The sequence below is a fragment of the Oncorhynchus tshawytscha genome, linkage group LG16, assembly GCF_018296145.1.
Source record: "Oncorhynchus tshawytscha isolate Ot180627B linkage group LG16, Otsh_v2.0, whole genome shotgun sequence".
Lineage (NCBI taxonomy): Eukaryota > Metazoa > Chordata > Actinopteri > Salmoniformes > Salmonidae > Oncorhynchus > Oncorhynchus tshawytscha.
In genome coordinates, this window is record NC_056444.1 from 39,831,498 (window position 1) to 39,858,001 (window position 26,504).

The window sequence follows — 26,504 nt, forward strand, 5'->3', positions numbered from 1 at the left end:
ACAGAGTCGAAAGCCTTGGCCAGGTCGATGAAGACGACTGCACAGTATTGTGATATTTTTAGTACCTTGAGCGTGGCAGAGGTGCACCCGTGACCGGCTCGGAAACCAGATTGCACAGTGAAGAAGGTACGGTGGGATTCGAGATCCTCAGTGATCTGTTTGTTGACTAGGCTTTTGAAGACCTTAGATAGGCAGGGCAGGATGGATATAGGTCTGTAGCAGTTTGGGTCCAGGGTGTCTCCCCCTTTGAAGAGGGGGATGACTGCGGCAGCTTTCCAATCCTTGGGGATCTCAGACGATATGAAAGAGAGGTTGAACAGGCTGGTAATAGGGGTTGCGACAATGGCGGTGGATAGTTTCAGAAATAGAGGGTCCAGATTGTCAAGACCAGCTGATTTGTACGGGTCCAGGCTTTGCAGCTCTTTCAGAACATCTGCTATCTGGATTTGGGTAAAGGAGAAGCTGGGGAGGCTTGGGCGAGTAGCTGCGGGGTGGGGGGGGCGGAGCTGTTGGCCGAGGTAGGAGTATCCAGGAGGAAGGCATGACCAGCCCTTTAGAAATGCTTGTTGAAGTTATCGATTATCATGGATTTATCAGTGGTGACCATGTTACCTAGCCTCAGTGCAGTGGGCAGCTGGGAGGAGGTACTCTTGTTCTCCATGGACTTTACAGTGTCCCAGAACTTTTTTGAGTTAGAGCTACAGGACGCAAACTTCTGCTTGAAAAAGCTGGCCTTTGCTTTCCTGACTGACTGCGTGTATTGGTTCCTGACTTCCCTGAACAGTTGCATATCGCGGGGACTATTCAACGCTATTGCAGTCCGCCACAGGATATTTTTATGCTGGTCGAGCGCAGTCAGGTCTGGAGTGAACCAAGGGCTATATCTGTTCTTAGTTCTGCATTTTGTGAACGGAGCATGCTTCATGTTACTTTTAAAGAATGACCAGGCATCCTCAACTGACGGGATGAGGTCAACATCCTTCCAGGATACCCGGGCCAGGTCGATTAGAAAGGCCTGCTCGCAGAAGTGTTTTAGGGAGCGTTTGACAGTGATGAGGGGTGGTCGTTTGACTGCGGACCCGTAGCGGATGCAGGCAATGAGGCAGTGATCGCTGAGATCCTGATTGAAGACAGCAGAGGTGTATTTGGAGGGCCAGTTGGTCAGGATAACATCTATGAGGGTGCTATTGTTTACTGATTTAGGGTTGTACCTGGTGGGTTCCTTGATCATTTGTGTGAGATTGAGGGCATCTAGCTTAGATTGTAGGACTGCCGGGGTGTTGAGCATATCCCAGTTTAGGTCACCTAACAGAACAAACTCTGAAGCTAGATGGGGGCGATCAATTCACAAATGGTGTCCAGGGCACAGCTGGGAGCTGAGGGGGGTCGGTAAGCAGGCTGCAACTGTGAGATACTTATTTCTGGAGAGAGTAATTTTTAAAATTAGTAGTTCGAACTGTTTGGGTATGGACCTGGAAAGTATGATATTACTTTGCAGGCTATCTCTGCAGTAGACTGCAACTCCGCCCCCTTTGGCAGTTCTATCTTGACGGAAAATGTTATAGTTGGGTATGGAAATCTCTGAATTTTTGGTGGCCTTCCTTCTGATGTTGACATGCATGAAACCAAGGCTTTTTCGATCACAGAAGTCAACAAATGAGGGTGCCTGGGGACATGCAGGGCCTGGGTTTACCTCCACATTACCCGCAGAACAAGGGAGGAGTATTATGAGGGTGCGGCCAAAGGCTATCAAAACTGGTCGCCTAGAGCGTTGGGGACAAAGAATAAAAGGAGCAGATTTCTGGGCGTGGTAGAATATATTTAGGGCATAAAGCGCAGACAGGGGTATGGTGGGGAGGTAAGCCCAGGCACTGGGTGATGATAAGATAGGTTGTATCTGGACATGCTGGTTGTAATGGGTGAGGTCACCGCATGTGTGGGAGGTGGGACAAAGGAGGTATCAGAGGTATTAAGAGTGGAACTAGGGGGTCAATTGTAAACTAAAACAATGATAACTAACCTGAACAACAGTATACAAGGCATATTGACATTCGAGAGAGACATACAGCGAGGCATAAAGTAATCGCAGGTGTTGATTGGGAGAGCTAGCTAAAACAACAGGTGAGACAACAACAGCTAATCAGCTAACACAAAAACAGCAGGTAAAATGGCGATGACTAGCCAGAGGGGGTCGGATTAACTACACACAGAGCCTGAGTTCGCGGCTGGGGCCGACAGATAAAAAATAAATAAACAGAATGGAGTACCGTGATTAATAGACAGTCCAGCAGGCATCAGCTATGTGGCTAAGTGATCATAGTGTCCAGAGGGCAGCAGTAGATGGAACAGGGAGCCGCCACTACGCTAGCACTCGGGCGACACGCCGTTTAAAGTTAGTAGCGTCTGCTCCGACGGAGGTCGGATGAAGGCACAGCGGATGGAGTATTCGTCGGCAGCCCAGTCGTGGTGGTGCGGCGGGACGCCATGTCGACAGAGAATCCAAGCCAGATGGCGAAAGAGGTATTGTTAATTGTTATTGTTTGAATTTAGTTTGCTAGCCGGGAGATGCACCTGGTTCACGGCTAACTGGTGCTAGCTTCGTGGCAGTGGCGTTAGCCACTATAGCCAATCGGTAGCAGCGGTGAACCGGTGCCAAGGTCCAGAGTATACAGCAAGGATCCGGTGGAGTATTGGGCTCTAGCCGTGTATGAGTGGGGTTTGGGTGAACAGCTGAGTGGGCCGGGAGGTGGGCCTCAGGGATAGCTTCGATGCTGGATGCCACGGTGAGTGCAAACTAGCTGTGAGCTAGCTAGCTGCAAGCTGTGAGCTAGCTAGCTGCAAGCTAGCCGTGAAGATCAGAAGTAGTGGTCCAGGGATTACGGCAGGAATCTGGCGTTGTTGTGGAGAGACAGTCCGATACTGGTAGACTGGCGAGTATTATCCAGGCTAAAAACAGGGCTGGTATCTGTGCAGAAGGTAAAAGCCGCTAGCAGTGGCTAACAATGACTAATAAATAGCTTGCAGCTAATTAGCTGGTTAGCTTCTGGAGGTTCTAGAATGTGTTCTAAAGTTTAAAACATTTAAAATAATAGCTATACCGTATCACATTGGGTGAGGCAGGTTACCGGAAGGTATAATCAAATTAAAAATCGAAAGGAGATTGAAAATAAAGTTGAAATATAAATACGAAAAATACAAAAATACACGAGACACGAACAAAACACGTCTTCACTGGTACGCCAACTTGGATCTAAGGGGGGTAGCAGAAAGAACAGTCTATGACTAGGATGGCTGGAGTCTTTGACAATTTTTAGGGCCTTCCTCTGACACCGCCTGGTATAGAGGTCCTGGATGGCAGGAAGCTTGGCCCTGGTGATGTACTGGGCCGTTCACACTACCCTCTGTAGTGCCTTGCGGACGGAGGCCGAACAGTTTCCATATCAGGCAGTGATGCAACCCATCGGGATGCTCTCGGTGGTGCAGCTGTAAAACCTTTTGAAGATCTGAGAACCCATGCCAAATCTTTTCAGTCTCTTGGGGGAATAGGTTTCGTCATGACCCTCTTCACGACTGTCTTGGTGTGCTTGGACCATATTAGTTTTGTTGGTGAACTTGAACCTCTCAACCTGCTCTACTACAGCCCCGTTGATGAGAATGGGGGAGTGCCCGGTCCTCCTTTTTCTGTAGTCCACAATCATCTCCTTTGTCTTGATCACGTTGACGGAAAGGTTGTTGTCCTGGCACCACTCGGTCAGGTCTTTGACCTACTCCCTATATGGCTGTCTCATCGTTGTTGGTGATTAGGCTTACCACTATTGTGTCATCAGCAAACTTAATGATGGTGTTGGAGTCGTACCTGGCCGTGCAGTCATGAGTGAACAGGGAGTACAGGAGGGAACTGAGCATGCATCCCTGAGGGGCCACAGTGTTGAGGATCCATGTGGCGGATGTGTTGTTACCTACCCTTACTACCTGGGGGCGGCCCTTCAGGAAGTCCAGGATCGAGTTGCAGAGGAAGGTGTTTAGTCCCAGGGTCCTTAGCTTAGTGCTGAGCTTTGAGGGCACGATGGTGTTGAATGCTGAGCTGTCGTCAATGAATAGCATTCTCACATAGGTGTTCCTTTTGTCCAGGTGGGAAAGGGCAGTGTGGAGTACAATAGAGATTGCATCATTTGTGGATCTGTTGGTGTGGTATGCAAATTGGAGTGGGTCTAGGATTTCTGGGATAATGGTGTTGACGTGAGCCATGACCAGCCTTTCAAGGCATTTCATGGTTACAGATGTGAGTGCTACGTGAGTGCTACGGGTCGGTAGTCATTTAGTGTTCTTAGGCGCAGGGACTGTGGTGGTCTGCTTGAAACATGTTGATATTACAGACTCAAACAGGGAGAGGTTGAAAATGTCAGTGAAGACATTTGGCAGTTGGTCAGTGCATGCTCGGAGTACACACGTCCTGGTAATCCATCTGGCCCAGCAGCCTTGTGAATGTTGACCTGTTTAAAGGTGTTACTCACAACGGCTGCGGAGAGCGTGATCACACAGTCATCTGGAACAGCTGATGCACTCATGCATGTATCAGTGTTACTTGCTTCGAAGTGAGCATAGAAGTAGTTTAGTTCATCTGCGAGGCTCGTGTCACTGGGCAGCTCTTGGCTGTGCTTCCCTTTGTAGTCTGTAATAGTTTGCAAGCCCTGCCACATCCGACAAGCATCGGAGCCGGTGTAGTACGATTTGATCTTAGTCCTGTATTAACACTTTGCCTGTTTGATGGTTCGTCAGAGGGCATAGCGGGATTTCTTATAAGCTTCCGGGTTAGAGTCCCTCTCCTTGAAAGCGGCAGCTCTACCCTTTAGCTCAGTGCGAATGTTGACTGTAATCCATGGCTTCTGGTTTGGGTATGTACATACGGTTACTGTGGGGACGACGTCCTCGATGCACTTATTGATAAAGCTTGTCACTGATGTGGTGTACTCCTCAATGCCATCGGAAGAATCCTGGACCATATTCCAGTCTGTGCTTGCAAAACTGTCCTGTAGTTTAGCATCCGCTTCATCTGACCAGTTTTTTATAGACCGAATCACTGGTGCTTCCTGCTTTAATTTTAGCTTGTAAGCAGGAATCAGGAGGATAGAGTTATGGTCAGATTTGCCAAATGGAGGGCAAGGGAGAGCTTTGAACTCGTCTCTGTGTGTGGAGTAAAGGTGGTATATAATTTTTTCCCCCTGGTTGCACATTTAACGTGCTGATAGATATTAGGTAAAACTGATTTAAGTTTCCTTGCATTAAAGTCCCCAGCCACTAGGAGCACCACCTCTGGATGAACGTTTTCCTGTTTGTTTATGGCGGAATACAGCTCATTTAGTGCGGTTTTAGTGCCAGCATCGGTCTGTGGTTGTATGTAGACAGCTACAAAAATACAGATGAAAACTCTCTAGGTAGATAGTGTGGTCTACAGCTTATCATGGGATACTCTACCTCAGACGAGCAAAACACTGAGACTTACTTATATATCATGCACCAGCTATTGTTTACAAATATGCATAAGCCCCCGCCCCGTGTCTTACCAGAGGCTGCTGTTCTGTCCTGCTGATAGTGTGTATATCCCGCCAGCTGTATGTTCTTATTGTCGTCGTTCAGCCACGACTCTGTGAAACATAAGATATTACAGTTTTTAATGTCCCGTTGGTAGGATGTACGTGCTTTAAGTTGGTGACATTTATTTTCCAGTGATTGAACGTTAGCTAGCAGAACGGAAGGCAAGGGCAGATTAGCCACTCGTCGCCTGATCCTCACAAGGCGTCCTGATCTCTTTCTGCGAAACCTACGTTTCCTTTTCCATCGAATCACGGGGATCTGGGCCTTGTCGGGTGCCTGTAGTATATCTCTCGCGTCCGACTCATTGAAGAAGAACTCCTCGTCCAATTTGAGGTCCAGAAGCTCTTTTCGGTCATAAGAGACGGTAGCAGCAACATTATGTACAAAACAAGTTACGAACAACGCAAAAAAACAAACAAAATAGCATGGTTGGTTAAGAGCCGATAAGACGGCAGCCCTATTCTCCGGCGCCATTTTCACCTCTCTTTTGGGTGTGGTCTCAATAAGTTTGCAGAGGTCCAAACATAGTGTTCAAACATGATGAAATCATGTGGTGACAAAAGCACAGCTCGGTGAGAGAGATGAGTCACAGGCGGCAGTCCGGTTGAGGAAGAGATGTTCAGAGTAAAACTGAAAGGTCAAAAATGTGATGGTAGTTTTGGCCTCAGGCCCATGACTACAGTAGGTCCAGTGAGAGGATATCTATAAATAAAGATCAGATACAAAAGAGACACACCTGGTCTCCCCTTAAATATTATTGGTGTAGATTGGAAGAAAAAAATCTGTCCCCACAAATTTTGGGGGGAAAAAATGTCAGAATTCATCAGCACATAATTGAGACAGTGGCATTATCTATAATTCTAAGCTCTTAATTCAAAGCTCTTGTTGGATATTGTAGTACTTCATTGGCCTGTTTAGTATGGGTGATGCACTATTCACTTTGGGGGAAGGCAGTTTGGTTCTCCTCCATAGATTAGGACAGCCATTATTGCCCTGTTGAAGGGGATCAGATGCTATGACGTAAGTAAGAGCTCACCCAACAAGAGATGATGGCTGTGATAATGACCACATTACTACCGGAGGATGTGTAATCATGGCTCAGGTGTGGCTTAATGCTTGAAGATGCATATTGCATATTATTGATTTCTGACGAGGAGCTCTCATTTGCAACAGAACAAATATAAGCTTCCACCAGATGCTCAACCACTATCAGATTTTGCCCAAGGTTTGAGCAGCTGTGAAGTCATGTCCAAAAATGCATTTGAACTGCTGTTAATAATTCATATTTGTTTGCCCCCAAAATACGAGGCCATCATTTTACAAAAAGAATAAGACTCTATTATGCCAGATACGAAGAGCAGCTGAATAGGTTTTTATATGGTATATCCAAAAACATCAACCACACAAGTAGCTAAAAAGAACAAATGCACATATAATGAGAACACATGTTGTGCCCCATAGATTATGTTGTGCCCCTTTAGCATAAAAACATTAGATCAGATGGATATTGGGTCTGATCCCTGATCATCCAGAACCCCTGGCCTTCTCCTCTCCCAATCTGGGCTAAAGACGTCATAGGCCTTTCTCAACGTTTGGTGAAATCCTCAAACTCTTGCCTCTGCAAGTTTTACCACACACTCAATTCACACGAATTAAGTCAGACCGTCACATAGCAGTCTCATTAACCTATGCTGTGTGTCTGACAACGCTATAGGAGAGGCTACAGCTGTGGAAGGATAGTGAAAATGGAAACCTAATTCCCTTTATAGTGCACTACCGTTGACCAGAGCCCATAGGGACTCTTTGCCCATTAGTGTCATGTCAACAAGTATGAGACGAACATGAACATGTTATTGGCTCCCTCCATCTACATTTATGTATGTGCGGTGAGACAGAGAAGGAGAGACATACAAATCCACGTTAACACTCATCTTGTCCTTTTCAAGATCAGTGATCAGAACGTCCACTCCAAGAAATCATCTAAAGAATCTAAAGCTGTTGTTGAATTGCACTATTATGGTGTGAGGCAGGCTGTCCGAATATGTACACCGTACATTTCTTAGTTGACTGAGGAAATCTTGCTTGCAGGATGATTAACAGTGTTGACCGTTTGTGCCATGGTGTTTTTTGTTAATGAGACTGATCATAAATCGTGGCCTACACAGAGAGTGGGCAGAGGTCCACCATTGATCTTCTCCGGTTTCCCCAGTCTAGAATGGCAGCTTTCCTCCTGTCAGTTCAATTACCAGTTATCTGCTGCTAACTGAAGTAGGTGTTGTTTGTTTAGTGGGGGTGCTGGTGAGTCAGATTGAACAGGATATTAAAAGCTATGGAAACACTACTAGAGTGTATGGTCTGGTGTGATCGAAAGTCATGTTGCCAAGGCCAGGATTCAATCCGATTAGCGATAGATCTGCGTAATAGCGAACTTGACATTTAAAGGTAATTTAATTTTTTTGCTGACATTTGCACCATTTACAGTTAAATCGATCTACAAAATACAGGAAAGTCGCATTTAAAATGTTAATAACCTAAAAGGGCGGTTTGAATCGAATCTCTTCCAAATAAATGAAGCGTTACTCAATATTAGGAGTGCTAGAAAAGTGACAATTGGAACCCCTCTTCCAGGTAATGACTTCACCAAACAATCTACAGCTTTATTAATCATAAATAAAAACATCTTCATAGTATTCAAATGACCAATAGATCTAGTGAGTCAGGATTTGTTTTTTTGTGAAATGTATTGTGACAAACATGATTGTGAAACTACACGTTATAATAAATGTTGATTTGAATGTTGATTCGTATTTGTATGATGATAACAGTAGAATATGTTTGTCTACTTGGAGCCTGCTGCTAGTGGCTGTTTTCTTTTAGATTAGCTGTTAGTATATTGTTGTTCTTGAGGCTGGCCAGTGAGGCAGTGTAGTCCACTACTTTTTCCACACTCCACTTGGAACAGAAGAACATGGGCAGGCTGGAGTCTTTGCCCTCTTTGGGAAGGAAGACGTTGAAATAGGTCCACTCTGTCTGGAAAACAAAATAAATAAGTTGTAGACTTGTATATAAAATATAATAAAATTCAAAACCCCCCCAAAAGACACTGATTCTTTAAATCAGGGGAGTACATGTCCTGTCCCCAACGCCCTCATTCTGAAATTACATTTTTGTCCCCCCTAGTTTTATCATTGGAATGTGATACAAAACGAGGCTACGGTATGCTTTAGGACCATGCGGACACTTCCAAGCAGTCGGATAGGCTGTTTGGAGTGTTTATCCAACTGGTGAAAAAAAATAAAAAATAATAATAGTTATGTCCCCCCCATTTCGAAAACCAAAATTGCACCCCTGCTTTATACTGTATATAATGTATTTTCAAGTCATTTTTCATGTCAAAACTTGAGACATATGTGGCTTTTTGATTTGTGAAAAAAACTGCACATTTTAAAGTGGCCTTTTATTGTCCCCAGCATAGATTGTACATCTCAATTGTCAGTAGGAACCACATTTGTTTAAGCAAGTCAGCCACATCAGCTACAGTATGTTTTTTTTAAAAGGCAGTAAACGAGACTGAATGAACTGTTTCGCTGCCAGACAAGGCTCTGCTGATAGCCAGGTGTAGCAGTGGTAAGGGTGTTTTGGTGCTGAAAAGAAAGCTCTGCTTTTGGGAAAGCTTTATATAGGGCCTAACTGTTTGTTGGTACCGTTTGTCACCGTTATAGTGCAATGAATGTATTCTTTAATGTTGTATTGTCTTGTGTAATGGCTTTGCTGGCATGCGTCAAAACTTTTCAAGTATGTTTGCCCCACCGAGATGTAATTTTCTGTTGGGAATAAGAGATCCAGTGGCCTAATGGATAAGGCATCAGCCTCCGGAGCTGGGGATTGTGGGTTCAAGTCCCACCTGGGTCTGTTGAAAGCAGCTGTGCATTAAATAAATGGCCAGACATGACTTGGTTCTTGCTAAGATCCACTTGCAAGAAATGTTTAGTGTTCATCAATATCTGTACTCAATTCCCTGATTCAAATAGTGAATTCCAAATAAATGGAGCTTTACTCAATAGTAGGAGTGCTAGATAAGTGACAATTGGAACCCCTCTTCCAGGTCAGGACTTCACCAAACAATCTACAGCTTTATTATTCATAAATAAAAACATCTTCATAGTATTCAAATGACCAATCGATCTAGTGAGTCAGGATTTGTTTTTTTGTGAAATGTATTGTGACAAACATGATTGTGAAACTACACGTTATAATAAATGTTGATTTGAATGTTGATTCGTATTTGTATGATGATAACAGTAGAATATGTTTGTCTACTTGGAGCCTGCTGCTAGTGGCTGTTTTCTTTTAGATTAGCTGTTAGTATATTGTTGTTCTTGAGGCTGGCCAGTGAGGCAGCGTAAGTCCACTACTTTTTCCACACTCCACTTGGAACAGAAGAACATGGGCAGGGTGGAGTCTTTGCCCTCTTTGGGAAGGAAGACGTTGAAATAGGTCCACTCTGTCTGGAAAACAAAATAAATAAGTTGTAGACTTGTATATAAAATATAATAAAATTCAAAACCCCCCCAAAAGACACTGATTCTTTAAATCAGGGGAGTACATGTCCTGTCCCCAACGCCCTCATTCTGAAATTACATTTTTGTCCCCCCTAGTTTTATCATTGGAATGTGATACAAAACGAGGCTACGGTATGCTTTAGGACCATGCGGACACTTCCAAGCAGTCGGATAGGCTGTTTGGAGTGTTTATCCAACTGGTGAAAAAAAAAAAATAATAATAGTTATGTCCCCCCCATTTCGAAAACCAAAATTGCACCCCTGCTTTATACTGTATATAATGTATTTTCAAGTCATTTTTCATGTCAAAACTTGAGACATATGTGGCTTTTTGATTTGTGAAAAAAACTGCACATTTTAAAGTGGCCTTTTATTGTCCCCAGCATAGATTGTACATCTCAATTGTCAGTAGGAACCACATTTGTTTAAGCAAGTCAGCCACATAAGCTACAGTATGTTTTTTTAAAAGGCAGTAAACCAGGCTGAATGAACTGTTTCGCTGCCAGACAAGGCTCTGCTGATAGCCAGGTGTAGCAGTGGTAAGGGTGTTTTGGTGCTGAAAAGAAAGCTCTGCTTTTGGGAAAGCTTTATATAGGGCCTAACTGTTTGTTGGTACCGTTTGTCACCGTTATAGTGCAATGAATGTATTCTTTAATGTTGTATTGTCTTGTGTAATGGCTTTGCTGGCATGCGTCAAAACTTTTCAAGTATGCTTGCCCCACCCAGATGTAATTTTCTGTTGGGAATAAGAGATCCAGTGGCCTAATGGATAAGGCATCAGCCTCCGGAGCTGGGGATTGTGGGTTCAAGTCCCACCTGGGTCTGTTGAAAGCAGCTGTGCATTAAATAAATGGCCAGACATGACTTGGTTCTTGCTAAGATCCACTTGCATGAAATGTTTAGTGTTCATCAATATCTGTACTAAATTCCCTGATTCAAGTAGTGAATTCCAAATAAATGAAGCTTTACTCAATAGTAGGAGTGCTAGAAAAGTGACAATTGGAACCCCTCTTCCAGGTCAGGACTTCAACAAACAATCTACAGCTTTATTATTCATAAATAAAAACATCTTCATAGTATTCAAATGACCAATCGATCTAGTGAGTCAGGATTTGTTTTTTTGTGAAATGTATTGTGACAAACATGATTGTGAAACTACACGTTTTAATAAATGTTGATTTTAATGTTGATTCGTATTTGTATGATGATAACAGTAGAATATGTTTGTCTACTTGGAGCCTGTTGCTAGTGGCTGTTTTCTTTTAGATTAGCTGTTAGTATATTGTTGTTCTTGAGGCTGGCCAGTGAGGCAGTGTAGCCCACTACTTTTTCCACACTCCACTTGGAACAGAAGAACATGGGCAGGCTGGAGTCTTTGCCCTCTTTGGGAAGGAAGACGTTGAAATAGGTCCACTCTGTCTGGAAAACAAAATGAATAAGTTGTAGACTTGTATATAAAATATAATAAAATGCAAAACCTCCCAAAAGACACTGATTCTTTAAATCAGGGGAGTACATGTCCTGTCCCCAACGCCCTCATTCTGAAATTACATTTTTGTCCCCCCTAGTTTTATCATTGGAATGTGATACAAAACGAGGCTACGGTATGCTTTAGGACCATGCGGACACCTCCAAGCAGTCGGATAGGTTGTTTGGAGTGTTTATCCAACTGGTGAAAAAATAAAAAATAATAATAGTTATGTCCCCCCCATTTCGAATACCAAAGTTGCACCCCTTGTTTATACTATATATAATGTATTTTCAACTCATTTTTTCATTTCAAAACTTGAGACATCTGTGGCTTTTTGTTTTGTGAAAAAACTGCACATTTTAAAGTGGCCTTTTATTGTCCCCAGCATAGATTGTACATCTCAGTTGTCAGTAGGAACCACATTTGTTTAAGCAAGTCAGCCATATCAGCTACAGTATGTTTTTTTTTAAAGGCAGTAAACGAGGCTGAATGAACTGTTTCGCTGCCAGACAAGGCTCTGCTGATAGCCAGGTGTAGCAGTGGTAAGGGTGTTTTGGTGCTGAAAAGAAAGCTCTGCTTTTGGGAAAGCTTTATATAGGGCCTAACTGTTTGTTGGTACCGTTTGTCACCGTTATAGTGCAATGAATGTATTCTTTAATGTTGTATTGTCTTGTGTAATGGCTTTGCTGGCATGCGTCAAAACTTTTCAAGTATGTTTGCCCCACCGAGATGTAATTTTCTGTTGGGAATAAGAGATCCAGTGGCCTAATGGATAAGGCATCAGCCTCCGGAGCTGGGGATTGTGGGTTCAAGTCCCACCTGGGTCTGTTGAAAGCAGCTGTGCATTAAATAAATGGCCAGACATGACTTGGTTCTTGCTAAGATCCACTTGCATGAAATGTTTAGTGTTCATCAATATCTGTACTCAATTCCCTGATTCAAATAGTGAATTCCAAATAAATGAAGCTTTACTCAATAGTAGGAGTGCTAGAAAAGTGACAATTGGAACCCCTCTTCCAGGTCAGGACTTCACCAAACAATCTACAGCTTTATTATTCATAAATAAAAACATCTTCATAGTATTCAAATGACCAATCGATCTAGTGAGTCAGGATTTGTTTTTTTGTGAAATGTATTGTGACAAACATGATTGTGAAACTACACGTTATAATAAATGTTGATTTGAATGTTGATTCGTATTTGTATGATGATAACAGTAGAATATGTTTGTCTACTTGGAGCCTGTTGCTAGTGGCTGTTTTCTTTTAGATTAGCTGTTAGTATATTGTTGTTCTTGAGGCTGGCCAGTGAGGCAGTGTAGTCCACTACTTTTTCCACACTCCACTTGGAACAGAAGAACATGGGCAGGCTGGAGTCTTTGCCCTCTTTGGGAAGGAAGACGTTGAAATAGGTCCACTCTGTCTGGAAAACAAAATAAATAAGTTGTAGACTTGTATATAAAATATAATAAAATTCAAAACCCCCCCAAAAGACACTGATTCTTTAAATCAGGGGAGTACATGTCCTGTCCCCAACGCCCTCATTCTGAAATTACATTTTTGTCCCCCCTAGTTTTATCATTGGAATGTGATACAAAACGAGGCTACGGTATGCTTTAGGACCATGCGGACACTTCCAAGCAGTCGGATAGGCTGTTTGGAGTGTTTATCCAACTGGTGAAAAAAAATAAAAAATAATAATAGTTATGTCCCCCCCATTTCGAATACCAAAATTGCACCCCTGCTTTATACTGTATATAATGTATTTTCAACTCATTTTTTCATTTCAAAACTTGAGACATCTGTGGCTTTTTGTTTTGTGAAAAAACTGCACATTTTAAAGTGGCCTTTTATTGTCCCCAGCATAGATTGTACATCTCAGTTGTCAGTAGGAACCACATTTGTTTAAGCAAGTCAGCCATATCAGCTACAGTATGTTTTTTTTTAAAGGCAGTAAACAAGACTGAATGAACTGTTTCGCTGCCAGACAAGGCTCTGCTGATAGCCAGGTGTAGCAGTGGTAAGGGTGTTTTGGTGCTGAAAAGAAAGCTCTGCTTTTGGGAAAGCTTTATATAGGGCTAACTGTTTGTTGGTACCGTTTGTCACCGTTATAGTGCAATGAATGTATTCTTTAATGTTGTATTGTCTTGTGTAATGGCTTTGCTGGCATGCGTCAAAACTTTTCAAGTATGCTTGCCCCACCCAGATGTAATTTTCTGTTGGGAATAAGAGATCCAGTGGCCTAATGGATAAGGCATCAGCCTCCGGAGCTGGGGATTGTGGGTTCAAGTCCCACCTGGGTCTGTTGAAAGCAGCTGTGCATTAAATAAATGGCCAGACATGACTTGGTTCTTGCTAAGATCCACTTGCATGAAATGTTTAGTGTTCATCAATATCTGTACTAAATTCCCAATTCCCTGATTCAAATAGTGAATTCCAAATAAATGAAGCTTTACTCAATAGTAGGAGTGCTAGAAAAGTGACAATTGGAACCCCTCTTCCAGGTCAGGACTTCACCAAACAATCTACAGCTTTATTATTCATAAATAAAAACATCTTCATAGTATTCAAATGACCAATCGATCTAGTGAGTCAGGATTTGTTTTTTTGTGAAATGTATTGTGACAAACATGATTGTGAAACTACACGTTATAATAAATGTTGATTTGAATGTTGATTCGTATTTGTATGATGATAACAGTAGAATATGTTTGTCTACTTGGAGCCTGTTGCTAGTGGCTGTTTTCTTTTAGATTAGCTGTTAGTATATTGTTGTTCTTGAGGCTGGCCAGTGAGGCAGCGTAGTCCACTACTTTTTCCACACTCCACTTGGAACAGAAGAACATGGGCAGGCTGGAGTCTTTGCCCTCTTTGGGAAGGAAGACGTTGAAATAGGTCCACTCTGTCTGGAAAACAAAATAAATAAGTTGTAGACTTGTATATAAAATATAATAAAATTCAAAACCCCCCCAAAAGACACTGATTCTTTAAATCAGGGGAGTACATGTCCTGTCCCCAACGCCCTCATTCTGAAATTACATTTTTGTCCCCCCTAGTTTTATCATTGGAATGTGATACAAAACGAGGCTACGGTATGCTTTAGGACCATGCGGACACTTCCAAGCAGTCGGATAGGCTGTTTGGAGTGTTTATCCAACTGGTGAAAAAAAAAAAAATAATAATAATAGTTATGTCCCCCCCATTTCGAAAACCAAAATTGCACCCCTGCTTTATACTGTATATAATGTATTTTCAAGTCATTTTTCATGTCAAAACTTGAGACATATGTGGCTTTTTGATTTGTGAAAAAACTAACTGCACATTTTAAAGTGGCCTTTTATTGTCCCCAGCATAGATTGTACATCTCAATTGTCAGTAGGAACCACATTTGTTTAAGCAAGTCAGCCACATCAGCTACAGTATGTTTTTTTTTAAAGGCAGTAAACGAGACTGAATGAACTGTTTCGCTGCCAGACAAGGCTCTGCTGATAGCCAGGTGTAGCAGTGGTAAGGGTGTTTTGGTGCTGAAAAGAAAGCTCTGCTTTTGGGAAAGCTTTATATAGGGCCTAACTGTTTGTTGGTACCGTTTGTCACCGTTATAGTGCAATGAATGTATTCTTTAATGTTGTATTGTCTTGTGTAATGGCTTTGCTGGCATGCGTCAAAACTTTTCAAGTATGCTTGCCCCACCCAGATGTAATTTTCTGTTGGGAATAAGAGATCCAGTGGCCTAATGGAGAAGGCATCAGCCTCCGGAGCTGGGGATTGTGGGTTCAAGTCCCACCTGGGTCTGTTGAAAGCAGCTGTGCATTAAATAAATGGTCAGACATGACTTGGTTCTTGCTAAGATCCACTTGCATGAAATGTTTAGTGTTCATCAATATCTGTACTAAATTCCCAATTCCCTTATTCAAATAGTGAATTCCAAATAAATGAAGCTTTACTCAATAGTAGGAGTGCTAGAAAAGTGACAATTGGAACCCCTCTTCCAGGTCAGGACTTCACCAAACAATCTACAGCTTTATTATTCATAAATAAAAACATCTTCATAGTATTCAAATGACCAATCGATCTAGTGAGTCAGGATTTGTTTTTTTGTGAAATGTATTGTGACAAACATGATTGTGAAACTACACGTTATAATAAATGTTGATTTGAATGTTGATTCGTATTTGTATGATGATAACAGTAGAATATGTTTGTCTACTTGGAGCCTGTTGCTAGTGGCTGTTTTCTTTTAGATTAGCTGATAGTATATTGTTGTTGTTCTTGAGGCTGGCCAGTGAGGCAGCGTAGTCCACTACTTTTTCCACACTCCACTTGGAACAGAAGAACATGGGCAGGCTGGAGTCTTTGCCCTCTTTGGGAAGGAAGACGTTGAAATAGGTCCACTCTGTCTGGAAAACAAAATGAATAAGTTGTAGACTTGTATATAAAATATAATAAAATGCAAAACCTCCCAAAAGACACTGATTCTTTAAATCAGGGGAGTACATGTCCTGTCCCCAACGCCCTCATTCTGAAATTACATTTTTGTCCCCCCCTAGTTTTATCATTGGAATGTGATACAAAACGAGGCTACGGTATGCTTTAGGACCATGCGGACACTTCCAAGCAGTCGGATAGGCTGTTTGGAGTGTTTATCCAACTGGTGAAAAAAATAAATAAATAATAATAGTTATGTCCCCCCCATTTCGAAAACCAAAATTGCACCCCTGCTTTATACTGTATATAATGTATTTTCAAGTCATTTTTCATGTCAAAACTTGAGACATATGTGGCTTTTTGATTTGTGAAAAAAACTGCACATTTTAAAGTGGCCTTTTATTGTCCCCAGCATAGATTGTACATCTCAATTGTCAGTAGGAACCACATTTGTTTAAGCAAGTCAGCCACATCAGCTACAGTATGTTTTTTTTTTAAAGGCAGTAAACGAGACTGAATGAACTGTTTCGCTGCCAGACAAGGCTCTGCTGATAGCCAGGTGTAGCAGTGGTAAGGGTGTTTTGGTGCTGAAAAGAAAGCTCTGCTTTTGGGAAAGCTTTATATAGGGCTAACTGTTTGTTGGTACCGTTTGTCACCGTTATAGTGCAATGAATGTATTCTTTAATGTTGTATTGTCTTGTGTAATGGCTTTGCTGGCATGCGTCAAAACTTTTCAAGTATGTTTGCCCCACCGAGATGTAATTTTCTGTTGGGAATAAGAGATCCAGTGGCCTAATGGATAAGGTATCAGCCTCTGGAGCTGGGGATTGTGGGTTCAAGTCCCACCTGGGTCTGTTGAAATCAGCTGTGCATTAAATAAATGGCCAGACATGACTTGGTTCTTGCTAAGATCCACTTGCATGAAATGTTTAGTGTTCATCAATATCTGTACTAAATTCCCAATTCCCTGATTCAAATAGTGAATTCCAAATAAATGAAGCTTTACTCAATAGTAGGAGTGCTAGAAAAGTGACAATTGGAACCCCTCTTCCAGGTCAGTTCTTCACCAAACAATCTACAGCTTTATTATTCATAAATAAAAACATCTTCATAGTATTCAAATAACCAATTGATCTAGTGAGTCAGGATTTGTTTTTTTGTGAAATGTATTGTGACAAACATGATTGTGAAACTACACGTTATGATAAATGTTGATTTGAATGTTGATTCGTATTTGTATGATGATAACAGTAGAATATGTTTGTCTACTTGGAGCCTGCTGCTAGTGGCTGTTTTCCTTTAGATTAGCTGTTAGTATATTGTTGTTGAGGCTGGCCAGTGAGGCAGCGTAGTCCACTACTTTTTCCACACTCCACTTGGAACAGAAGAACATGGGCAGGCTGGAGTCTTTGCCCTCTTTGGGAAGGAAGACGTTGAAATAGGTCCACTCTGTCTGGAAAACAAAATGAATAAGATGTAGACTTGTATATAAAATATAATAAAATGCAAAACCCCCCAAAAGACACTGATTCTTTAAATCAGGGGAGTACATGTCCTGTCCCCAACGCCCTCATTCTGAAATTACATTTTTGTCCCCCCTAGTTTTATCATTGGAATGTGATACAAAACGAGGCTACGGTATGCTTTAGGACCATGCGGACACTTCCAAGCAGTCGGATAGGCTGTTTGGAGTGTTTATCCAACTGGTGAAAAAAATAAATAAATAATAATAGTTATGTCCCCCCCATTTCGAAAACCAAAATTGCACCCCTGCTTTATACTGTATATAATGTATTTTCAAGTCATTTTTCATGTCAAAACTTGAGACATATGTGGCTTTTTGATTTGTGAAAAAACTAACTGCACATTTTAAAGTGGCCTTTTATTGTCCCCAGCATAGATTGTACATCTCAGTTGTCAGTAGGAACCACATTTGTTTAAGCAAGTCAGCCATATCAGCTACAGTATGTTTTTTTTTAAAGGCAGTAAACGAGGCTGAATGAACTGTTTCGCTGCCAGACAAGGCTCCGCTGATAGCCAGGTGTAGCAGTGGTAAGGGTGTTTTGGTGCTGAAAAGAAAGCTCTGCTGTTGGGAAAGCTTTATATAGGGCCTAACTGTTTGTGGGTACTGTTTGTCACCGTTATAGCGCAATGAATGTATTATTGAATGTTGTATTGTCTTGTGTAATGGCTGGCATGCATTTAATTAAGAGCACGTCAAACTGTTGTACATCAAATCTTTATTAGTCATAAAGAAATAAAAACATTTTCATAGTATCCTGGTCAAAAGTAGTGCACTTAAACCTGTTGGTACTAGGGGGCAGTATTTTCATTTTTGGATAAAATACGTTCCCGTTTTAAACGGGATATTTTGTCAGGACAAGATGCTAGAATATGCATATAATTGACAGCTTTGGATAGAAAACACTCTAACGTTTCCAAAACTGTAAAGATATTGTCTGTGAGTATAACAGAACTGATGTTGCAGGCGAAAGCCTGAGAAAAATCCAATCTGGAAGTGCCCCAAGTTTTGAAAGCGCTGCGTTCCAATGAGTCCCTATTGAGCTGTGAATGTGCCATCAACGAGCTTACGCTTTCTACGTATTCCCCAAGGTGTCTACAGCATTGTGACGTAGTTTTACACATTTATGTTGAAGAATAGCCATAGGCGGCTACATTGCGTAAGTGTTCACATGGTGGCTCCGAGAGAGATTCTCGCCTAAAATACAGAGGTAGCCATTACTCCAATCGGTCCTACTGAAAAACTAATTGTCCCGACGGATATATTATCGAATAGATATTAGAAAAACACCTTGAGGATGGATTATAAACAACGTTTGCCATGTTTCTGTCGATATTATGGAGCTAATTTTGAATATTTTTCCCCGTTTTCGTGACTGTAATTTCCGGGCGATTTCTCAGCCAAACGTGAAGAACAAACGGAGCTATTTCGCCTACAAAAAGAATGTTTTGGGAAAAAATGAACTTTGGCTATCTACCTGGGAGTTTCGTGAGTGAAAACATCCGAAGTTCATCAAAGGTAAACGATTTCATTTGATTGCTTTTCTTATTTTCGTGACAAGGTTGCCTGCTGCTAGCAAGGCATAATGCTATGCTAGTCTATGATAAACTTACACAAATACTTTTCTAGCTTTGGCTGTAAAGCATATTTTGAAAATCTGAGATGTCAGGGTGATTAACAAAAGGCTTAGCTGTGTTCCAATATATTTCACTTGTGATTTTCATGAATAGGAAGATTTTCTAGGAAGATTTATGTCCGTTGCGTTATGCTAATTCGTGTCAGGCGATGATTACGCTCCCGGACCCGGGTTTGAGAGTCACAAGATAGGTAATACAGTTCCATTAGGGACACAACCACGTTCTCCAGCTCTCTCTTCATATGTGCCTCGTAGTACCTGTGGCAGTCCCTTGTCTCCTTCCGCATGATGCTTTAGTTTCATTGAAGCCACCTTGGTTGCTGTAGCAGTGTTCTTTCCCCCTTTGCAACCTTTCTCGGAGGCAAAGCCTACTTTGACTCTTCAGTGACAAATGTGGAAGAACACAACATAAACATACTGCTACTAAAACACGTACACTATTGGTAAACACTGCCTTCATGTGGAGATGCTAAAGAATTGGGACTGACTTTTTATTTTTTATTTAACCTTTATTTGAGTAGGAAAGTCAGTTAAGAACAAATTCTTATTCATACTGATGGTCTACTGTACCAAAAGGAAAAAGGCCTCCTGCGGGGACAGGGGCTGGGATTAAAAATAAAATAAAAATGTAGGACAAAACACACATCACGACAAGAGAGACCTAAGACGACAACATAGCATGGCAGAAACACATGGAAGCACAGCATGGTAGCAACACAGCATGGCAGCAGCACAACATGGTCGCAGCACAAAACATGGTACAAACATTATTGGGCACATACAACAGCACAAAGGGCAAGAAGGTAGAGACAACAATACATCACACGAGGCAGCCACAACTGTCAGGAAGAGTGTCCATTTTTGAGTGAAGAGATGGAGATAAAGCAGCCCAGTTTGAGAGTTTTTTGCAGCTAGTTCCAGTCGTAAACTGCAGTGAACTGAGAATTCGTATATAAGTCCCCACTTCCCTCCATTCTGCTAGCAAATGTGCAATCCTTGGGGAATAAAATTGACGAGTTACGAGGAAGATTAAACTACCAATGGGACATTAAAAACAGTCACCTCTTATGCTTCACGGAGTCGTGGCTGAACGACGACAATATCAACATACAACTGGCTGGTTATACGATGTACCGGCAGGATAGAACAGCGTAGTCTCGTAAGACAAGGGGCGGCGGACTATGTACTTTTTGAAAACAATAGCTGGTGCCCGATATCTAAGAGAGTCTCGAGCTACTGTTTGCCTGAGGTAGAATATCTCATGATAAGCTGTAGACAACACTACCTATCGAGAGAGTTTTCAACTGTATTCTTTGTAGCTGTTTATACATACCACCACAGTCAGAGGCTGGCACTACGACAGCATTGAATGAGATGTATTCCGTCATAAGCAAACAAGAAAATGCTTACCTAGAGGCGGCGCTCCTAGTAGCTGGGGACTTTAATGCAACTTAAATCAGTTTTACCAAATATCTATCAGCATGTTGAATGTGCAACCAGAGGGAAAAATAATTCTGGACCACCTACTGTATACCCCACACACAGATGCATACAAAGCTCTCTCTCGCCCTCCATTTGGCAAATCTGACCATAATTCTATCCTCCTGATTCCTGCTTACAAGCAACACATTTAAGCAGGAAGCACCAGTGACTAGATCAATAAAAAAGTGGTCAGATGAAGTAGATGCTTAGCCATTAGGACTGTTTTGCTTGCACAGACTGGAATATGATCCGTAATTCCTCCGATGGCATTGAGGAGTACACCACATCCGTCATTGGCTTCATCAATAATTGCATTGATGATGTCGTTCCCCACAGTGACCGTACGTACATACCCCAACCAGAAGCCATGGATTACAGGCAGCATCCGCACTGAGCAAAAGACTAGAGCTGCCACTTTCAAGGAGTGGGACTCTAGCCCGGAAGCTTATAAGAAATCCCGCTATGCCCTCCGACGAACCATCAAACAGGCAAAGCGTCAATACAGGACTAAGGGCAGCCGAGGGTTGCCCAGTGGCACAAGCCTACCAGACGAGGTAAACTACTTCTATGCTCTCTTCAAGGCAAATAACACTGAAACATTCATGAGAGTACCAGCTGTTCCGGAAGATTGTGGGATCACGCTCTCCGCAGCCGATGTGAGTAAGACCTTTAAACAGGTCAACATTCACAAGGCCGCAGGGATAGACGGATTACAAGTACGTGTACTGCGAGCACGTGCTGACCAACTGGCAAGTGTCTTCACTGACATTTTCAACCTCTCCCTGTCTGAGTCTGTAATACCTCTAAACACTCAGAGGTAGTAAAGGTAGTAATCACACCGGTGGGAAGAGGGGCATTCTTCTTACCAAACCACATGACCATTGTTTTGGAGGTGTTCAGACAAGGTTAAAGGGACACTAAGAAAGCTTTGTTGTAGAGCATTTAACACAAAATCAGGGGAGGGGCCAGCTGAGTATAAGACTATATCATCTGCATATAAATGGATGAGAGAACTTCCTACTACTATGCTATGCTATGTTGGTCATGTAAATTGAGAAGAGTGTGGGGCCTAGGATCAAGCCTTGGGGTACTCCCCTGGTGACAGGCAGTGGCCGAGACAGCAGATATTATGACTTTATACGCTGCACTCTTTGAGAGAGGTAGTTAGCAAACCAGGCCAAAGACCCCTCAGAGACACCAATACTCCTTAGCCGGCCCACAAGAATGGAATGGTCTACCGTATCAAAAGCTTTGGCCAAGTAAATAAAAATAGCAGCACAACATTGCTTAGAATCAAGGGCAATGGTGACATAATTTAAGACCTTTAAGGTTGCAGTGGCACATCCATAACCTGAGTGGAAACCAGATTGCATACCCAAGAGAATACTGTAGACATGAAGAAAGCCAGTCAGTTGATTATTGACAAGTTTTTCCAACCCTGTTTATCAAAATAGAAATAGGCCTATAACAGTCAGGATCAGCATGATCTCACCCTTTAAATACAGGATGCACCGTGGCTTTCTTCCAAGCAATGGGAACCTCCCCAGTGAGGAGAGACACGTTTTAAAAGTTCAGAGATAGGCTTGGCGATGATATGTGGCAGCAACTTTAAAGAAGAAAGGTTCTAAACCATCTGAACCAGATGTTTTTTGGGGGTCAAGTTTAAGGAGCTCCTTTAGCACCTCAGACTCAGTGATCGCCTTCAGGGAGAAACTTTGTAGCGGGGCAGGGGAAAAAGTGGTAGGAGCATCGGGGATAGTCAAATTAGAAGGGGTGGAAGATTAGGAAATGTTGGTCAAATAGGAATCCTGACATAATAAAGTGGTGAATAAAAAGCTCAGCCATGTGCTCCTTGTCAATAACAACGTCATCATCAACATTAAGGGGCATGGGCAGCTGTGAGGAAGAGGGTTTATTCTCCAGGTCTTGAACCGGTTTACAGAACTTCTAAGGGTTAGACCCACAGAGAGAGAACTGCTCCTTAAAGTATGTAACTTTGGCCTTCCAGATAGCCTGAGTGCACTTATTTATCATTTTACCTGAACGAGAGCCAGTCAGCTTGAATATACGTGTGCCGAGCGATTTGCTAAATATAAATCTTGAGCCGGAGTAACTGTTTTTAATTCTCATTTTCTCATTCTTTTTAATGACACATATTTATTAAACTATCCAAGATGGCGTAGCAGTCAGACGTCTTGTCCTGTCGTTTCCCTTGTATATATCGTTTTTACATATTTTTCTTCGCATATCTTTTAAAATATTTTGCTAAACCTCAACATCTAAATACTCTCCTGCAACCCGCCTCACCCAATGTAGCGTGGATCTGCTTTTTTTCTTCTTCTAAAGTATTTATATTTACTTCGGATCTGGAACCCCTCAACTGAAACTAGCCAGCTAACTACCAGCTATCAGTCAGCAAACCATTGCTAGCGGTCATCAGCTAACCTTTAGCTCGGAAAGCTCTCGCCAGTTCGAACAACGCGACTCTAACCAGAGCATAACGGACCTATTATTTTTATCCCCGGATTCCCACCGCAAACGGAACATTTTCATCTGGATCTTCACAACTAGCTAACCACAACCCGGATGACTACTCCTGGCTAGCTTGGCTAAATAGCTGATGCCTGCTGGACACTGTGATCACTTGGCTACAAAGCTGATGCCTGCTGGACTGTCCATTAATCACGGTACTCCATTCTGTTTGTTTATGTTTTTATCTGTCGGCCCTAGCCGCACTCAGGCTCTGTGTGTAGTTAATCCGACCCTCTCTGCCTAGTCAACACCATTTTACCTGCTGTTGTTGTGCTAGCTGATTAGCTGTTGTTGTCTCACCTGCTGTTTTAGCTAGCTCTCCCAATCAACACTTGCGATTACTCGATGCCTCGCTGTATGTCTCTCTCAAATGTCAATATGCCTTGTATACTGTTCTTCAGGTTAGTTATCATTGTTTTAGTTTACAATGGAGCCCCTAGTTCCACTCTTCATACCTCTGATACCTCCTTTGTCCCACCTCCCACACATGCAGTGACCTCACCCATTACAACCAGCATGTCCAGAGATACAATCTCTCTTATCATCACCCAGTGCCTGGGCTTACCTCCGCTGTACCCGCACCCCACCATACCCCTGTCTGTCCATTATGCCCTGAGTATATTCTACCATGCCCAGAAATCAGCTCCTTTTATTCTTTGTCCCCAATGCTCTAGGCGACCAGTTTTGATAGCCTTTAGCCGCACCCTCATACTACTCCTCCTCTGTTCTGCGGGTGATGTGAAGGTAAACCCAGGCCCTGCATGTCCTCAGGCACCCTCATTCGTTGACTTCTGTGATTGAAAAAGCCTTGGTTTCATGCATGTCAACATCAAAAGCCTCCTCCCTAAGTTTGTTTTACTCACTGCTTTAGCACACTCTGCTAACCCTGATGTCCTTGCTGTGTCTGAATCTCACTTAGTAAGTGAGATTTCCATACCCAACTATAACATTTTCCGTCAAGATAGAACTGCCAAAGGGGGAGGAGTTGCAGTCTACTGCAGAGATAGCCTGCAAAGTAATGTCATATTTTTCCAGGTCCATACCCAAACAGTTTGAACTACTAATTTTAAAAATTACTCTCTCCAGAAACAAGTCTCTCACTGTTGCCGCCTGCTACCGACCCCCCTCAGCTCCCAGCTGTGCCCTGGACACCATTTGTGAATTGATCGCCCCCCATCTAGCTTCAGAGTTTGTTCTGTTAGGTGACCTAAACTGGGATATGCTTAACACCCCGGCAGTCCTACAATCTAAGCTAGATGCCCTCAATCTCACACAAATCATTAAGGAACACACCAGGTACAACCCTAAATCTGTAAACAAGGGCACCCTCATAGACTTCATCCTGACCAACTGGCCCTCCAAATACACCTCCGCTGTCTTCAACCAGGATCCCAGCGATCACTGCCTCATTGCCTGTATCCGCTACGGATCCGCAGTCAAACGACCACCCCTCATCTCATCACTGTCAAACGCTCCCTAAAACACTTCTGCGAGCAGGCCTTTCTAATCGACCTGGCCCGGGTATCCTGGTAGGATATTGACCTCATCCCGTTAGTTGAGGATGCCTGTACATTCTTTAAAAGTAACTTCCTCACCATTTTCCATGCTTTTCAACTGTTCGCTGCCTGCACCCGCATGCCCGACTAGCATGCTCCGTTCAAAAAATGCAGAACTAAGAACAGATATAGCCATTGGTTCACTCCAGACCTGACTGCCCTCGACCAGCACAAAAACATCCTGTGGCGGACTGCAATAGCATTGAATAGTCCCCGCGATATGCAACTGTTCAGGGAAGTCAGGAACCAATACACGCAGTCAGTCAGGAAAGCCAAGGCCAGCTTCTTCAGGCAGAAATTTGCATCCTGTAGCTCTAACTCCAAAAAGTTCTGGGACACTGTAAAGTCCATGGAGAACAAGAGCACCTCCTCCCAGCTGCCCACTGCACTGAGGCTAGGTAACACGGTCACCACCGATAAATCCATGATTATAGAAAAATTCAACAAGCATTTCTCAACGGCTGGCCATGTCTTCCTCCTGGCTACTCCAACCTCGGCCAACAGCTCCGCCCCTCCCCCGCAGCTACTCGCCCAAGCCTCTCCAGGTTCTCCTTTACCCAAATCCAGATAGCAGATGTTCTGAAAGAGCTGCAAAACCTGGACCCATACAAATCAGCTGGGCTTGACAATCTGGACCCTCTATTTCTGAAACTATCCGCCACCATTGTCGCAACCCCTATTACCAGCCTGTTCAACCTCTCTTTCATATCGTCTGAGATCCCCAAGGATTGGAAAGCTGCCGCAGTCATCCCCCCCTCTTCAAAGGGGAGACACCCTGGACCCAAACTGTTACAGACCTATATCCATCCTGCCCTGTCTATCTAAGGTCTTCGAAAGCCAAGTCAACAAACAGGTCACTGACCATCTCGAATCCCACCGTACCTTCTCCGCTGTGCAATCTGGTTTCCGAGCCGGTCATGGGTGCACCTCAGCCACGCTCAAGGTACTAAACAATATCATAACCGCCATCGATAAAAGACAGTACTGTGCAGCCGTCTTCATCGACCTGACCAAGGCTTTCGACTCTGTCAATCACCATATTCTCATCGGCAGAGTCAGTAGCCTCATTATTTCTAATGACTGCCTTGCCTGGTTCACCAACTACTTTGCAGACAGAGTTCAGTGTGTCAAATCGGAGGGCATGTTGTCCAGTCCTCTGGCAGTCTCTATGGGGGTGCCACAGGGTTCAATTCTCAGGCCGACTCTTTTCTCTGTATATATCAATGATGTTGCTCTTGCTGCGGGCGATTCCCTTATCCAACTCTACGCAGACGACACCATTCTGTATACTTCCAGCCCTTCCTTGGACACTGTGCTATCTAACCTCCAAACGAGCTTCAACGCCATACAACACTCCTTCCGTGGCCTCCAACTGCTCTTAAACGCTAGTAAAACCAAATGCATGCTTTTCAACCGTTCGCTGCCTGCACCCACACACCCGACTAGCATCACCACCCTGGATGGTTCCGACCTAGAATATGTGGACATCTATAAGTACCTAGGTGTCTGGCTAGACTGTAAACTCTCCTTCCAGACTCATATCAAACATCTCCAATCTAAAATCAAATCTAGAGTCGGCTTTCTATTCCGTAACAAGGCCTCCTTCACTCACGCCGCCAAACTTACCCTAGTAAAACTGACTATCCTACCAATCCTCGACTTCGGCGATGTCATCTACAAAATAGCTTCCAATACTCTACTCAGCAAACTGGATGCAGTTTATC

General features: G+C 43.0%; 1 protein-coding gene and 6 non-coding genes across 7 annotated transcripts in view; 6 read left to right on the forward strand and 1 right to left on the reverse strand.

The window, feature by feature from the left end:
- The first annotated feature begins 9,434 nt into the window (after positions 1 to 9,434).
- trnar-ccg lies at positions 9,435 to 9,507 on the forward strand. Its single transcript has one exon. It is a non-coding gene; the product is annotated as a tRNA-Arg (tRNA).
- A 1,401-nt stretch (positions 9,508 to 10,908) lies between these two features.
- Positions 10,909 to 10,981, forward strand: trnar-ccg. The gene has a single exon. It is a non-coding gene; the product is annotated as a tRNA-Arg (tRNA).
- A 1,401-nt stretch (positions 10,982 to 12,382) lies between these two features.
- On the forward strand, positions 12,383 to 12,455 carry trnar-ccg. Its single transcript has one exon. It is a non-coding gene; the product is annotated as a tRNA-Arg (tRNA).
- Positions 12,456 to 13,858: 1,403 nt separating this feature from the next.
- On the forward strand, positions 13,859 to 13,931 carry trnar-ccg. Its single transcript has one exon. It is a non-coding gene; the product is annotated as a tRNA-Arg (tRNA).
- Positions 13,932 to 15,346: 1,415 nt separating this feature from the next.
- trnar-ccg lies at positions 15,347 to 15,419 on the forward strand. Its single transcript has one exon. It is a non-coding gene; the product is annotated as a tRNA-Arg (tRNA).
- A 1,414-nt stretch (positions 15,420 to 16,833) lies between these two features.
- Positions 16,834 to 16,906, forward strand: trnaq-cug. The gene has a single exon. It is a non-coding gene; the product is annotated as a tRNA-Gln (tRNA).
- A 413-nt stretch (positions 16,907 to 17,319) lies between these two features.
- Positions 17,320 to 26,504, reverse strand: part of LOC112215648 (plexin domain-containing protein 2) — a 208,812-nt gene continuing 199,627 nt past the window's right edge. The window contains exon 14 of the mRNA XM_042299153.1: positions 17,320 to 17,505. Coding sequence (XP_042155087.1) covers positions 17,335 to 17,505 — 171 coding nt within the window. The 3' untranslated portion in view covers positions 17,320 to 17,334. The remainder of the gene's footprint in view (positions 17,506 to 26,504) is intronic.